The following is a 14,720-nucleotide window of genomic DNA, read 5'->3' on the forward strand; positions in this document are numbered from 1 at the left end:
TTGTGTTTAGAATTGCCAATGCTTTTGTAATATTCTTTGGGTAGTATTAGATTCTTGGAGCGGTCTTTTGGTGCCAAACAAGCTAGCTATACAGTAAAATAAATGTATGTTTAATCATAAGCCAACTTTAGTTAAACACCTAAATTGTTAAATAGTATTAAATTAGATATGAAGAATATTTTAAGTAATATACTGTATCTTAAAAGATACCAAATATTTGCATTAAACACCTCTAAACACAAAGGTTACATCGGGGCGATGATATTATGCATTTGATTTTGAGTGTTATCAAACAATTTCATTTTATCTGCAATTTAGACTAACTCGGAATGATAAAAAAAAAATAGCACTTGTTAAACTATTCATAAGAAAATCACGTTATTTGGTTTGTTTTCTAAACCTTATATTAAAATAAAATTAGGTAGCACCAAGCACTAACATGCCATATGTAATAATAAACAAGGAAATAAATTAATTGATTACTGAAAGATATCAACAATAAAATAGAGAAAAAAGAAAAGAAAAAAAAAACATAATGATGATGATGCATTTCCATAACTATTGGATTTTGATGCATTACATCATCTTGTCATCTACAAGGCTACTGGTGGGTCACTAACTGCAAATTCTGCTTCTATCAATATTGGGTATTTTCCAGGGTCATAACTGTAATTGCTCAGAAATGAAGGTGTGGTGGGCTGCTTTGATTCCTAATAAGATAATTAATGTAATGAAATTTGAATTAAGATGAAAAACCCTCAAGGCAATTGACTTAATCACATTTGAGCCCACTTCCTTTCTTAAGTGCTACAAGATATTATTCCATATATAGGATGATGGCTGATGTCACTCTCTAATCTCTCAAATTTAATGCACTCACATAATCACATTCCTGCACCTCATTATTATAATAATAAATGGGTGTGAAAAAGGAACAAAAATTCCTCCCATCTAATTCATGCTCCTAGCATCTTTCTTCTACAATGATCAATAAATTACAGTTTCCCTTCTTCTCTCTGGACCCATTTTACAGTTTTCTAAAACAATGGCCTTTCATTATACATAACATGATAAGAACATTTAAGAGCTTTCATGTAATGTGACTATTGATTCAGGATAATATTAGACCCCCTCAGTTCAATCATAAGCCCATGCCCTAGGAATTGTTCAATCTCAAGATGTTCCCATGCTAGTTCTACCTTAAGGAGTAATTATTTTGGCCACTGTGAATGCTGGTCCACATGGTAATCAAATAGGGAGAATGGTAATATGCAGCAGCACTATTATAGGTTGGTTGGTTGTATTAGAGTCATAATTAATCAAGTGACTGATGATGATTGAAGGGGATCTATCTTCCACATGAGAATATATCTTTCAATCCCCACCACAATCCCCACTTCTAGCAATGTCAATAATAAGATAATTAGGACTAAGTAAATCCATGACTAAGAGTTCATATATCATAACTTATATCAGTCACTACACTTACCATTAACTTATTTAGGTTAACAATGTCCAACATGGATTATTAAATTGAAATAATAGTTACTGGGTGAGGAGGAAAAAGTAACATAAAATATATATAATTATTTATTTAATTTGGTCTACAACCTTATTATACTTGAAATTAAATCGCCCATATCTTCCCTTGAAATTAAAAATAAAATAAAAAGTGGAACCACCTAGCCGAACTTGATGACATGAGCCATAATAAAGAAATGATTATATTTTTATAGGAGATGGGCAGTTCATATCACTTATCTCTCATCTCATGGAAAATACATACATCCTAGTGTCACCAAGCCCTCTTATTTGTCTGTCTGTTACATTAGTCTCCATACATGTTTACAAAGATGCCTTCTAATGAAATAATTAAATATATAAGTGCGGAAACCATATATCTATAAAGTGGTGGCATCCACGCCACCCTGGTTCATCCTTTTTTTTATGAACCTTAATTTCTATACTCCATTGCATTGCACCACCATTGCTAGATGGTTCATCCCAATATCTACTTCCCATGTTATTGTTTTTCTTTTTCCTTTTACTTCCTTAAACTATGCTAGGTGGGTGGTGGGCGAAGGGGTTCAAACAAACAAACCGAGCAATACCTTGTTCTGAATATATAGTTGCAAAGTACATCAAGGGTTTACATCGAATATAAAATAAAATAAAGTCTAACAGGTAGCTAATAATATAAGTCTGTTACTTATGTAGTTATTAGTGCTAATGCTCGTTCCATAAAAAACAAGTCATATCATCATATGAGTAGTCAACTAGTCATGAGTTAAGTGACTACAAGGAAACTCAAAAAAGAAGCTGAAGGTCAATTGTGAACCGCTCATGTAGCTTTGTACCAGATGATCAGATGTGAATTGGTAACTCCATAAAAATGCACCTGGTTTCTTTCAATTCAAATGGACCAACACTCAAACTTTAAAGGTCACTTTTCTTTACATGTCCATTTGTCTTTCCAAAATTTAGCTCAATCGTCATTCCCAATCACAATTCTTGACCATTGTAAGAATAATCCAAATATCGGCTGGAAAAGAAGTCCATCGCATTGCATGTCTCAATGCCAAATTTTGTACAATCATCCTTTTTCGAAGAGGATTTTTCACCAAAAATTTCACATCCCACGATTTCTGGACCAAATCCAACCTAACAAGATGCCCCAAATTAGACCCAAAGCATCAGACACAAACAAAGTCCTTTTTCAGTTTTTTCTAAACAAGCCAAAACTGCAGGAGCAGCAAGGATAGCAAAATGTATGAAGGCAAGCGATGCTTTTTTAACCATAATAAATTTTCCAGCTTTCGACATATTGAGCCTTCCACAAGTCTAGTTCTTTTTTATTAGAGAACAGGGCTTTTCGATGATATTACACAATATCCCACCGCCATGAATCCCTCTTCAATCAAGGTGATTTACGTGTGAATCAAACCTGAGACCTTGCCTTATAGTTCAATTCTCTTACCAATTGAGTCACCGGTGGGTCAAGTCCAGCTTTTCTCTATTCTTTTGTGAATGTGTGACCACTGAGCCTATTGTTTGCATATGCTTCTGACAATAAGCCTGTATAGGTCCATGGTAGCTCGAGATCATTTGCATGACAAATATTTCCGATAGCAACCCACGCCATAATGACATGCTCTGAGGTGTTGATATATAGACCCGGAGCAACATGGAAAAACTTCAAAGTGAACCATAAGATTTCTAACATTTTCTGGTTTGTCAACTAGGTACCTAAGAATCGGATGTCTCTTCTCAGCCTAACATTCTCCTAATGATAATACTCATTCTCGAATATTAGATTACTTGCAAACTAAATATATGAGCTTGGAACTTATATGGATCAACCAACAAAATGTAATATTTTATCAAAAGATTACTAATATTTGTATTTAATCAGCTGTTAAATAGATTAGAGTGTGGAATTTGGTAACTATAAATGAAGTTAGGTTAGAGTTTGAGTACACCTTTAGAAATTCTCCCATAATTCAGCCATTTGTCAAATCTTTAAATCCAAGTACGTTTCTCTCATAGAGGTTTCCAACTAGGAACCAACCATGGATAAGATAGTAGATACACGTTTTGTTGTATATTTTTTATCCTAATAATTAGAGTCGTACATTTTGTAATTTCTTTTTATCTATGTTATACAGATATAATTCAATAAAATATTGGTATGCAAATAACAATATATATAACTACATTAAATTTTATAATTTATATTAAGATCAAGTAAATAACATTATAAATTATAGATAAAGTGAATAATATATATATGATCATAATTTTAAGTAACTTTGTTTAGAATCTTCTGTTTGAAGCAAGCCTGACTTTTTCCCACCTTTTAAAGCCGAGTTGTATTATTTGGCCCTTCCTTCTCCTTGGCTCCTAAGCTTTTCATGACCTTTAATCAAGTCAAGCCAATGAAGCCATAAGATTAGCCCTTCATTTCCACTTATCGGACGGTGGGAAGAAGACAATCCAGCAACTTCCAAAAACCCTTATACAGATTAATTAGCCTTAGCCAACAAATACTTCAATCTAATTCTTTTTATTTTATCATTCCTCTTTCCTTAAACAATGTTTTTCTCTCTCCCTCTCTCTCTCCAAAAAGAACTTTTCGTAAAGGATATATTTAATTTCCTGTGGTAAGCCACTAAGCCATAATAGTTTCTAAACAGCTAAACATTTTACTGATAAATATACATTATACTACAGAGTAAATATTCAATAAAGGAAACCTTTTATGTCAACACATAATTTTTCCTTACCAATAAAAACTGAAAAGAGTATAAAAATAAATCATACAAAGTAAATTATGATTTAATAAATATTCATGTTTAATTATAACTTAATTGCCGTATGCTTAACTTAAAACAGTTAAACAGAGAGATAAAATATTATTAATTTTTGACATGGAATGGAGGGGGTTGATGAAAATTACATCAACAGATCAGTTGCTTATCTAAGATCACTTCCTGATAATGGACTTACATCAAAATGCATAATAATCTGCCTATCACAGAACAAGCACGTGAGGACCACATATTGGAGGGCTATGATTAATTTGGATGTTAAAATAGAAAAAAAATGAAATAGTTACATAACTTGGCCAGCCATAAGGTTCATATAAATATAAGGGGCGTGCACACTGGTTCCATGTAGCAGCACTAAGTAGGTGGAGTCCATTCCTTCCTTTCTGAAAAGGAAAAGAGAGAGAGAGGAAAAAAGATAATGAAGCAAGAGGAAGCAAGAAAGGGGCCTTGGACTGAACATGAAGATGTTCAGCTGATTTTCTATGTGAAGATGTTTGGAGATCGCAGATGGGACTTCATAGCTAATGTATCAGGTTTGAAGGTGGCGGGAGACATGAAAACGTAATAGGTATAGGCTTATTTGAACATGGAATTATGTTTCCATGGAGGTCTATTACTTTAACATGGTGACTGATCACTCTCTGGTAGGTCTTAAAAGGACTGGAAAGAGTTGCAGGTTGCGTTGGGTTAATTACCTGCACCCTGGCCTCAAGCGAGGCAAGATGACTCCTCAAGAAGAGCTTCTTGTTCTTGAACTTCAGTCCAAATGGGGAAATAGGTCTCATTTTTTATGTCTTCTATCTCTTCTTTCTTTACATATTATAGCTACAAATATGTGAAATTATAAAATCCCTCCACAGGTGGTCTAGAATTGCAGGGAAACTACCAGGGCGTACTGACAACGAGATCAAGAACTACTGGAGGACCCATATGAGGAAGATGGCTCAAGAAAGGAAGCATGCTTTGTCTCCTTCATCCTCAACCTCAAACTCGCCATCTAATTCATCCTCAATCAGTTCTGTGACTAATGGGGATCAGAGAAGCGAGAGAAGCTTCTATGATACAGGAGAGATTGATCATGGCGTTGTGGTAATTCCTCCAAAGGCCCCAACTAAGGAAACAGAGGAGATGAAAGAGAACTCTATGGAGGAGATATGGCGAGATATAGATTCATCTGAAAACGGAAACATAAGTGCGCTTTGTGATGGTTATGGGGAACAAGGCAGACACAGCTTCTCTAGTCTAACTATGGTGCCATCACCTATATGGGACTATTATCCAGACTCACTTTGGAACAACATGGAATCGAAAGAGAGCAATGAATTCTCTCCTCCTATAATTATCAACGATCAACTTTTTGGGGGTTATGATCAGCAGCAAGAGAATAGTGTGTATCTAACTGGCTAGTACATCTCCAATTCATTTGATTTGTTCAGAAAAAAAGAATAACTAATTAGGTGTGAGATGTAGTATAAGGGAAGCTCTAACCTGTATATAGCATAGGGCTTCTTGTTGTCTCTATGCTGCTTTCTCTTTCGTCATTCAGTGTCTGCACCACCTTTTAGCTTTGGCTATCTGTTTGTGATCTGAGTGTTCACTCTCTCTTTCTGATAGGATACACATGGAGCCTGTGAAAGAACCCCACTGGGGAGGTTCATGTAAAATACATGCTTGTTAAGAAAATGTCAATTTCTTTGAATCTATGATATAACAGTTATCTTCTTCCTGTTTTCAGCACATTTTCATATAAGCAATCACATGTTTTCATAATTATTTCAAGTTTACTCGTTAATATTTTGATGTATCATTTGATTTTTCTATCGTTCACTCTCTATGTCTCTTCAATGACAATGGTAAAGGCGAAGGAAATTCTATTAGAACACTAAGATGTAGGACCAGACCCGAGCCTCGAGAATTCGAGAAGTAGTTGAATAATTCAAGTTGTTATCTCTATTTGAAAAATAAAAAGTAAGGGAGAAGGTGGTGGATGGATGGATTGTTGGTTGGGTGGGTGGTACATCAACTGTAATAAAGAAAAGATGTTTGGCAATAAACAATGTTTTTAAGGCATTTATGAATAGATAACCATATGACTGGATCTCTTTTAGCTGCACTAAATCCATCCATAATGGACAAGTAATATATTAGATGATCTTTCTTTAATCACCATAGCCAAATATTTTAATAAAATTATGTTTAAAGTGGATGTGTGTTTTGTAAAATATGATTTCCAACTCGTGGACCTTCTTAAGCCACACAGATTAAGTGGTTTTCATTGTGTTTGGATCAAGAATCTTAGCACAGCCAAATACTCTACAGCTCTAACAAAGTTTTTCTTATTTCACCTTCAGAACTAATTAGTCAATAAAGAGAAAGCTATCAAAATCTTACTCTGTTTTATATTTCTTCTTCCAGCCCACAGTTTTGAAAAATAGGTTATGCAGATTGTAGACCATATTATTCTTTTACTAGAATCTAAACCAACAATAATGGGAGGGGGCCAAAGTGGAAACACTGTATAATTGAGCGGCAGGGATTCTCTTAATTTCTTTGTAATCTATCTACTTTAGGTTAGGTTATTTGATTAATTAGGGAAGAGCGATTATTACTAATATGAAGGACGAGAGCTCGAATGAAATGTTGATTAACTTTTGAGATGAAAATGAAGGATTCATGATCACTAACCTCCGAATTCATGGAAGGCGAATCGTTCCCATGATTTCCGCCATTTTGCGAGCTCAATCCATTACCTTGGTTTGTCAGTCCTGGAGAATTTCCAAATGATAGATGATGGAATGGATTCTCGAGCGACACTGCCATTCACTATGGTAGAAAAACACTAATCACTATCAAGATTCGGGAAATTTGAGGAAATGACATTAAGGATGGGCTAAATGAGTTTTTCACCGGCTTATAAAATTAAATGCTATCACTTTTTTTTTTTTTTCTTATTACCCGGGTTGCGGTTGTATCTCACTACCTTCGCAAGACGCAATCGATAATCGCGAGACACAATTATTTTTTTTTGCGTCTCGCGAATGCCGGTTGTGAGACGCAACAGGAATTATCTTACCTCTTGCGATTGTAGACTTTTCACGTGGCATTGTAGACTTTTCATATAGCATCCAATTACGTCTCGCAACCAACACCATTTAACCCCAATCACTATTTCGTTAAATTTCCCTTCATTCATGATAAGTGTTTTTACTCTTTTGAGAATTTGAGAAGGTGAATATTTTTTATATAATTTTTTTTAAAATTAATATATAATAAATAAAAAATATATTTTTTAAATAAAATTTAATATTTTTTTTTTGTTAATGAATAAATTTATATAATTGGTAAAAGTATATGAAATATTTAATTATATTAATTTTTTTAAATATAAATAATATAAAATGAAAATGAAAATAAAAATCTACCTGTTCCAACATACATAATTTACTATTGTAAGCAAAAAAAGGGAAAAAAATCGAACCCGACAAAAAACTGTAGACCGAGTTCGAATCGGTTTATAATTTGACCATCAATTTATATATATATATATATATATATATATATATATATATATATATATATATATATATATATATATATATATATTAAATATATGTATTTTTATTGATAAATGATAAATACACAAATTGTTTTTTTTTTTAAATCATGACAAGTATATTTATTATTTTATAATTTTTTTATATTTTTAAACTAATTTTGATATAACTAATATTTTAAATATTTTAAGTTAAAAGGTTGTTTTATTACCTAATTTATTTTATATATATATATATATATATATATATTTTAAAAAAAGGTCATGTGTATTAAAATAAAAATAAAAAATCGTTTAAGCACAACTACAAATTATGACATAAAAATAAAAAACAGTACTTAATAAGTTATCGAGCTCGTAAATTTTCAAAAAGAACAATTAATTCCCGACAGACTCTATTGATTTTTTTGAACAAATCTCATAAAACATCATAATAATAGTATTATGAAATATATGCATCGGACGACTACGATCATTGAAAGTTCGACGATTTCTCTCCAACTATATTCTCCACCAAAAAATAATTGGGATAGTAACCAAAATATGTAGGCATATCATATCAGCCGCATCAATTCAAACTTTTCATAAGCAACTACTACTTAAAGACTCGAACATTACTCAATGAATCCTAGTAATTCTTTATTATTATTATTATATATATAATTTCTCGTTCTTTAGTTTATTATAATAAATATTTATTATTTTTTCAACGATTAAGCTAATAAACCGATCGAACACATTTTATACTTGACCAAACCAAATCGACGGATGAAAATTTTAAAAAACAGACACTAACGATTTAGATGATTTTTTCGGTTAAAAAACGGCCGAACTGATCCGCTTACACCTCTACTAACTACCAGGTTTATATATTCGCTAATATATTGGACTATATATATAAATTATTCATTTATTATTTTAAAATAAAAGAAATTTTACTATTTTAAGACGATTGCACGATATCATTTTAACTAAAAAATGTTTTTAGTAGGAATCGAAGATGAAACCGTTATTCTTTTAGGTAAAATTTCAGCTCTCTTAGCATTATTTATTTATTTATTTTCAATTGTTACTATGGTGCTCTACAGTTTGACATTTGGGATTCTTTTTCTTTCATATTACGGTTTAAAAATATAATAACAGACTTCATGTAAAATAAAGAGTATAAATGTATTTGTCTTTACGAAAGTATTTATTCTTAAACTCTTTAAAAATTGAAAGAAAAAAAATTTCACACAAAAAATAAAACAAACTAGTGTACATTTATTAACCCCTAACGTACTTTCTAATTTGATTTATTTTTATTTTAATTTTATTAGAATTAAAAAAATTATGATGATCTTAGTCATATGATCTAAAATTACAATTTAATACATTAAAAGTGGAAATTTAATTCGTTAATTTTTAATTTTTTTTAAACATTATTCTTTGTCATTTAAATTATTATTACTATGAGTTGTCTTGGCCCACAAACAAAAGTTTGGCACCGGAAAATGAAGATTACTGGTCAGAGAAGACGGCCGGTAGGATTGCAATGATTTTTGTCCTTTAGATTATTATTTGTCTTTAAATCGTGATTTATTTCTGTACTTCACAAAACTTATTATTGGGAGTCCGAAAATCTTAATTTAATTAAAATTAATAATTAAAAATATTAATCAAATGAAAACATTTATTTTGGTTTTAATTTAAGGTTTTATAACTATTTTTTTTAGATATAAATATAATAAAAAATTCATCTAACAAATTTAAAATTTTGTTTACTAGATTTCTATATTTTCTTGATAAAAATATTTTAATTATCAGCAGACAAAGTTGAGATTTATAATGTTTTAATATGGATTAAAATCATTTTTATTTAAATAATTCTTAGATTATTTGAAAATAATTTTATTTGACATGCACGATTTAAAGTAAAATTTCGACACATTTTATGATACGACATCATTACTCATATTTCATTCGACTTAAAAGTGACTGTAACAAATAAACATGTTTTAAAAAAATATAAATAAGTCCAAAACTAAACCAGATTATTTTAAAAAACGTGTATGCCAACTTGGAGCTCTCATCGTCTATGAGGTGGATGGGCCGTGGGCGGGCCTCCAAACTAATCTATGATTGCCACGTGTCCTGAAAATGATATGGGCCGTCCAAAATAAGACGATGAAACCTGTGGGGTCACCGGCTAAAGACGTGCGACGGCCACCCTAAATCATTTCATACCGAATATCTTGGAGATTCCTTAGGGTTTGTTTGATGTCTGAGTTATTTGAGAATTTTTATTACAGAAAAATATAAAATTAGGTTATCCTTAATTACATCCATGATCCAACTAAGAATAAAAGGACAAAATGTCCTAAATTTTGGACAAACAATAAAAAGACTACTTAAACTTTAAATACTTATTATTTTCTAATTCTTTTGAATAGTTTTATTTTTTCCATTTCTTTTATTAATTGAGGTTTCATAGTTATATTTAACTTCCTATATCTATCTATCAATCTTATAAGAATATTTTAATTAAAAACGGGCTGACATAGAAGATAAACCAATAATTATAAGTGGTGTATCACGTGTCTAAATGTAACCAGAGACGAATTTACATATGTACTATACTAGGTCGAAACCATCCAAATAATTCTATCATACTTTTAAACTACGTATTATTATTTTTTCCTTTTATTTTCTTCAAATCCATCTTTTTATTTGAATATACTATTTTGTCATAAAAAAATAACTTAGTAACTAGTGTTAATTAACTACTAGTTTTACCTTAAAAAATGTAAAATTGTATGATTATTATTATTATTTTAAAGAAGGTTTATTTCATAAGAAAAAAGAGTCATGTATTTGGGTTAAGTTACTTTGAGTATACATCAATTAATTGCATAACCCTTCATTTCAATTAGGTTGATTACAATGAAAATTGAATTGCACATATGTCTAATACTCTAATTATGAATCTATTACTACAAATTTATTCTGATCCATCTACCTACAATTATGAATATTTTTTTAAATAATGTGGATATTTGGTAAATAAGTAATGAAGTAAACTAGTATTAATTTTTAGATTATTACTTATGAAATGTTCATAAATTACTTAAATAATAAGTTGTCTTCCAAATTAGAGTGGTCCCACTAGTGTAGTGACCTAAGATATTCTCCCCACCCCCATTCATTACAACTTTTAATTTGTAAGAAAATAGATGAGATCCAAAGTTTTGGCATGTTAGAATGATGTAACATTTTGTCAAATTAATAGTAAAGAAGAAGTTTTTTTAAAACTTCCAGCATGTGTAATATAATTTACGTTTTGAGTTATCTTATCATTATCATTTATTGGATTATAGTCTTTACACCCGAATCACTTTAAAAAAAAATAAAAACTTTGAGAGGCATAAATTTGGAAATGAGCAAATATACTAAACCATGATTATCAATTGATTGATTCCATTGATTAAAAGAAGAACAAGAAGACAGATCATAGAGATGGAGACATTAATTGAAAAACAAACAACGAACGAAACCAAATTCTTAGAAAAACACATGAACCAACAAACTCAACAACCCATTTCTGATCCCAATTCCCAAATGACCATGATCGTTTCCTCTTTATTAAATTTGGGGGCATAATTTAGTAATCGGCTGTGGAAGGGAGTTGCTCGTGGGTGTGGACCCCGATGAAGATAACCTCATAAATAACAGCCGCAATAGCGGCACCGGCAAATGGTCCGAGCCAGTAGACCCAGTGGCTAGTCCAGGTCCAGCTAACCACAGCTGGGCCGAAAGCCACAGCAGGGTTCATTGAGGCACCGTCAAAGGCACCGCCAGCCAAGATGTTAGCACCGACGATGAAACCGATGGCAATGGGGGCAATGGTGCCAATGCTTCCCTTCTTGGGGTCGATGGCGGTGGCGTAAACGGTGTAGACGAGACCGAATGTCATCACAATCTCGAACACAACCGCGTTCCATTCGGAAACTCCTGATGATAGGCCGAAAGCAGAGGTGGTCTGCAATATCATGATTCATGCATATATGTTAGTATAAATAAATAAATAAAAGTTAGAATTGGGAATGAATGAATAAAATGTTAGGTACCAATCCGCCGGTGGAGAACTTAAGAAGAAGGCAAGCAACTACGGATCCAAGTAATTGGGCAATCCAGTAAAGAATACTTCTAGCCAAAGTGATGTGACCTCCGATGAATGCTCCAAAAGTAACAGCTGGGTTAACGTGTCCACCGGAGATGTTTGCTCCGACCGAAACCGCCACAAATAATGCGAAGGCATGGGCAATGGCCGCCGCCACTAGTCCGGCAGGTGTCGTTGACCCATCGTCGGTCAGTTTATCTATTTATTTATAATTTTGAACCCATTAATAATTAATTAATTAATTAGTCTCTAAAATGAATATATATGATGACTTACTGAAAGCCATGCCAGAGCCTTGGCCGGCAAAAACAAAGATGAGGGTGGAAATGAACTCTGCAAGGCCAGCTTTCAATGCATCGGGGTGGCTGGCCTCTGCCGGAGACCCAACTGCGATTCTGGAGATGGGCATTTTCGATTTTCAAAAAAGAAAGGAAATTGAAAGATGCTAAAAAGATTGTTGATTTTGCTTCTTGTTTTCACAATATTGGATGACTGAGAGAGACCCATATATATACTACTTTGATTTGATGCTCCACACTCCTAATTGCTTCCGCTCTAGGACTAACCACCCATATGATATCACCGCCCAAAATGGGGTCCACAATCACTTAATCTATTTATTTATTTATATAATATTTCTTATTCAAAAATAAAGGCCATAAAAGCCTCTAATCTTTGTAATAGGAGCAAATTTAATTATTTCATCTTAATTGAGGATGACAAAACTCAATTCTCACCATCAGACTGTGCCAATCAAAACAAACGGCCAGTTTTTCATTGGATGAGACACGGAGATTTGAAAACTCACATAGGAGATGAATATTACCGGCCTCCCCTCCTTGAGGTCATGGGTTCGAACCTATCCGACGTTAAGTTATGCGCCTAGTTAAATAGCTAAGTGTGTTTGCGGACTATGTGTTTAACCCGCGAGATTAGTCGCACTCTATAGGAGGAGCGGAACTCATCATTCTAAAAAAAAATAAAAAAAAAAATTGAGTTTTGAAAAAAAATTAATTTATTTAAAAACTATTTTATTTTAAATATTGATTTAGATAAAATAATGTTTTGAATTATACTTTAAGTATTTCTATATTAACAAATTTAATAATATTTATTTGTTCAAATTCAATTTCACTTCACTTATTTGTTTTTAAATAACTCATAATTTTTCAAATAAAACATGTGTAAACATTAGTATTACTCTTTAATTATTTGTAACAATGATTCATTTAAAAATATTGATCCACTTATCAAAATCATAAAGAAAGAAAAAAAAATGTTCAAGTTAAAACAACAACGTTTTAATTCTAAAAAAGTACACTGAAACTCCAACTAATTAAAGAGATCTGAGATTCTAATTGCAGATTGACAAAGTTATGACATTATATGACTAATATTTTTTTATTAGATGAATAGATGGTCTCGTATTACTCTATCAAAATTTGCGTTTCCCAAAATTTTGAAGGATTGAGAATGTGCATATATAGTAACTCCATTTCATCATAAAACAATTGACATTTGATAATAGCTAAATGTTATCTTTTTATTATGTCCCATCATTAATCAAATTCAATCCTTCGAAGAATTATGCTTGATAAAAAATAATCATATTGAATGGAGTCCCATAAATTCTTTTTACTCACACAAACATTAATGCACAATACTAAAATATTATTTAGGCATTTGATCATCTCAAACATTTATATTTCATGAAATAGTTTATGTAAACTCATCCTTAATCAAGTCAAGAAGACTATTAAAATCAAATATTTGAATCAAAATTAGTTCTAACTTGCATGAATGCAACAAAATATGATCACTTACTTGTTGATGCGTCGTTCTAGCAAATTATAACGACAACTTCACCAAATAACGTACTCAAAACTAACGAGAAACTAGTATAACCTTCAAGATCTAATTGCAATTATATTTCAATATTCAAATTAACAAAGTCATAATCATCACTTATTATTTAACTAATTAAGTTGAATCCATACATCTGTAAAAGAAAGAAACACATGAAAAGATTGTACGTCTGGATAATTAAGTTGACTCTATAAAAATAAGATGTCTTGTAAAAGATTGAAACGAGACTAATTTGACTAAAATTGTTTAACTTTCTATGAAGTTTAATTTGAATAGTTCTTGATTACTTAGTTTATTTAAAAACAGTAATCCTCAACATTACTTATTTTTATCACTTTAATTACATATATAACATATAGCCACAGATTAAAAACTTGTGAAAATAAATTTGACATTTGATTAAATACAAATATAACTAATTTAACAAAAATAAGTTTGTCTCAGTACTAGCAAACTCAGTCCCATTAGTTAATTAATTGAAATGAATAATGAAATGTGGATTAGGTGGCAATAATTAATTGGCTGTTACAAACGATTTGAAAACTAAAAAATAATCCATTTGACAAGCTGTTTTTAATATATATGTATTAGGTAATGGTGGGGGTTGAGTGGACTTAATTAAATTCTTATAGAATTCTATTAAATACAACAAATACACCTCATCAATGTCTTTATTAATCCCGATGATTTAATAATTGATTTCTTAAATCTGAGCCTAGCTAGAATGAAGTTTAATCTATTTTTTTTTATCTTATTTATATTGTCCACGAATATATATGTTTGTTAATTGTTAAATACACCTGTGTTTATCTTA

At 31.4% G+C, this 14,720-nt stretch overlaps 2 protein-coding genes across 3 annotated transcripts; one reads left to right on the forward strand and one right to left on the reverse strand.

Annotated features, from left to right (window-relative positions):
- The first annotated feature begins 4,685 nt into the window (after positions 1–4,685).
- On the forward strand, positions 4,686–6,054 carry LOC124927877 (transcription factor MYB48-like). Of its 2 annotated transcripts, XM_047468371.1 has the most exons (3): positions 4,686–4,896; positions 4,977–5,106; positions 5,189–6,054. In XM_047468371.1, exons 2-3 carry the CDS (start codon positions 5,051–5,053, stop codon positions 5,733–5,735), a joined length of 603 nt encoding a protein of 200 aa, XP_047324327.1. In that variant the 5' UTR covers positions 4,686–4,896; positions 4,977–5,050; the 3' UTR covers positions 5,736–6,054. The 2 variants fall into 2 exon arrangements, with proteins under 2 accessions (XP_047324327.1, XP_047324326.1); XM_047468370.1 differs by having other exon boundaries at positions 4,686–5,106.
- Positions 6,055–11,315: 5,261 nt separating this feature from the next.
- LOC124927876 (aquaporin TIP1-1-like) lies at positions 11,316–12,490 on the reverse strand. Its single transcript, XM_047468369.1, has 3 exons — positions 12,317–12,490; positions 11,988–12,238; positions 11,316–11,899 (listed from the first exon to the last, which is right to left on the reverse strand). The coding sequence occupies exons 1-3, from the start codon at positions 12,447–12,449 to the stop codon at positions 11,522–11,524; spliced, it is 762 nt and encodes a 253-aa protein (XP_047324325.1). The 5' UTR covers positions 12,450–12,490; the 3' UTR covers positions 11,316–11,521.
- Between the last annotated feature and the right edge of the window lie 2,230 nt (positions 12,491–14,720).

Source organism: Impatiens glandulifera, chromosome 2, assembly GCF_907164915.1.
Source record: "Impatiens glandulifera chromosome 2, dImpGla2.1, whole genome shotgun sequence".
Taxonomy (NCBI): domain Eukaryota; kingdom Viridiplantae; phylum Streptophyta; class Magnoliopsida; order Ericales; family Balsaminaceae; genus Impatiens; species Impatiens glandulifera.

Bases quoted from the DNA above. Each gene is read 5' to 3' on its own strand.
- LOC124927877 (XM_047468370.1), top strand. From the start codon at position 4,931: ATGGAGGTCTATTACTTTAACATGGTGACTGATCACTCTCTGGTAGGT. The intron at 5,107-5,188 runs GTCTCATTTTTT...ATCCCTCCACAG, and splicing joins CAGTCCAAATGGGGAAATAG to GTGGTCTAGAATTGCAGGGA.
- LOC124927876 (XM_047468369.1), bottom strand. From the start codon at position 12,449: ATGCCCATCTCCAGAATCGCAGTTGGGTCTCCGGCAGAGGCCAGCCAC. The intron at 12,239-12,316 runs GTAAGTCATCAT...ATAAATAAATAG, and splicing joins AGGCTCTGGCATGGCTTTCA to ATAAACTGACCGACGATGGG. The intron at 11,900-11,987 runs GTACCTAACATT...ATGATATTGCAG, and splicing joins AGTTCTCCACCGGCGGATTG to ACCACCTCTGCTTTCGGCCT.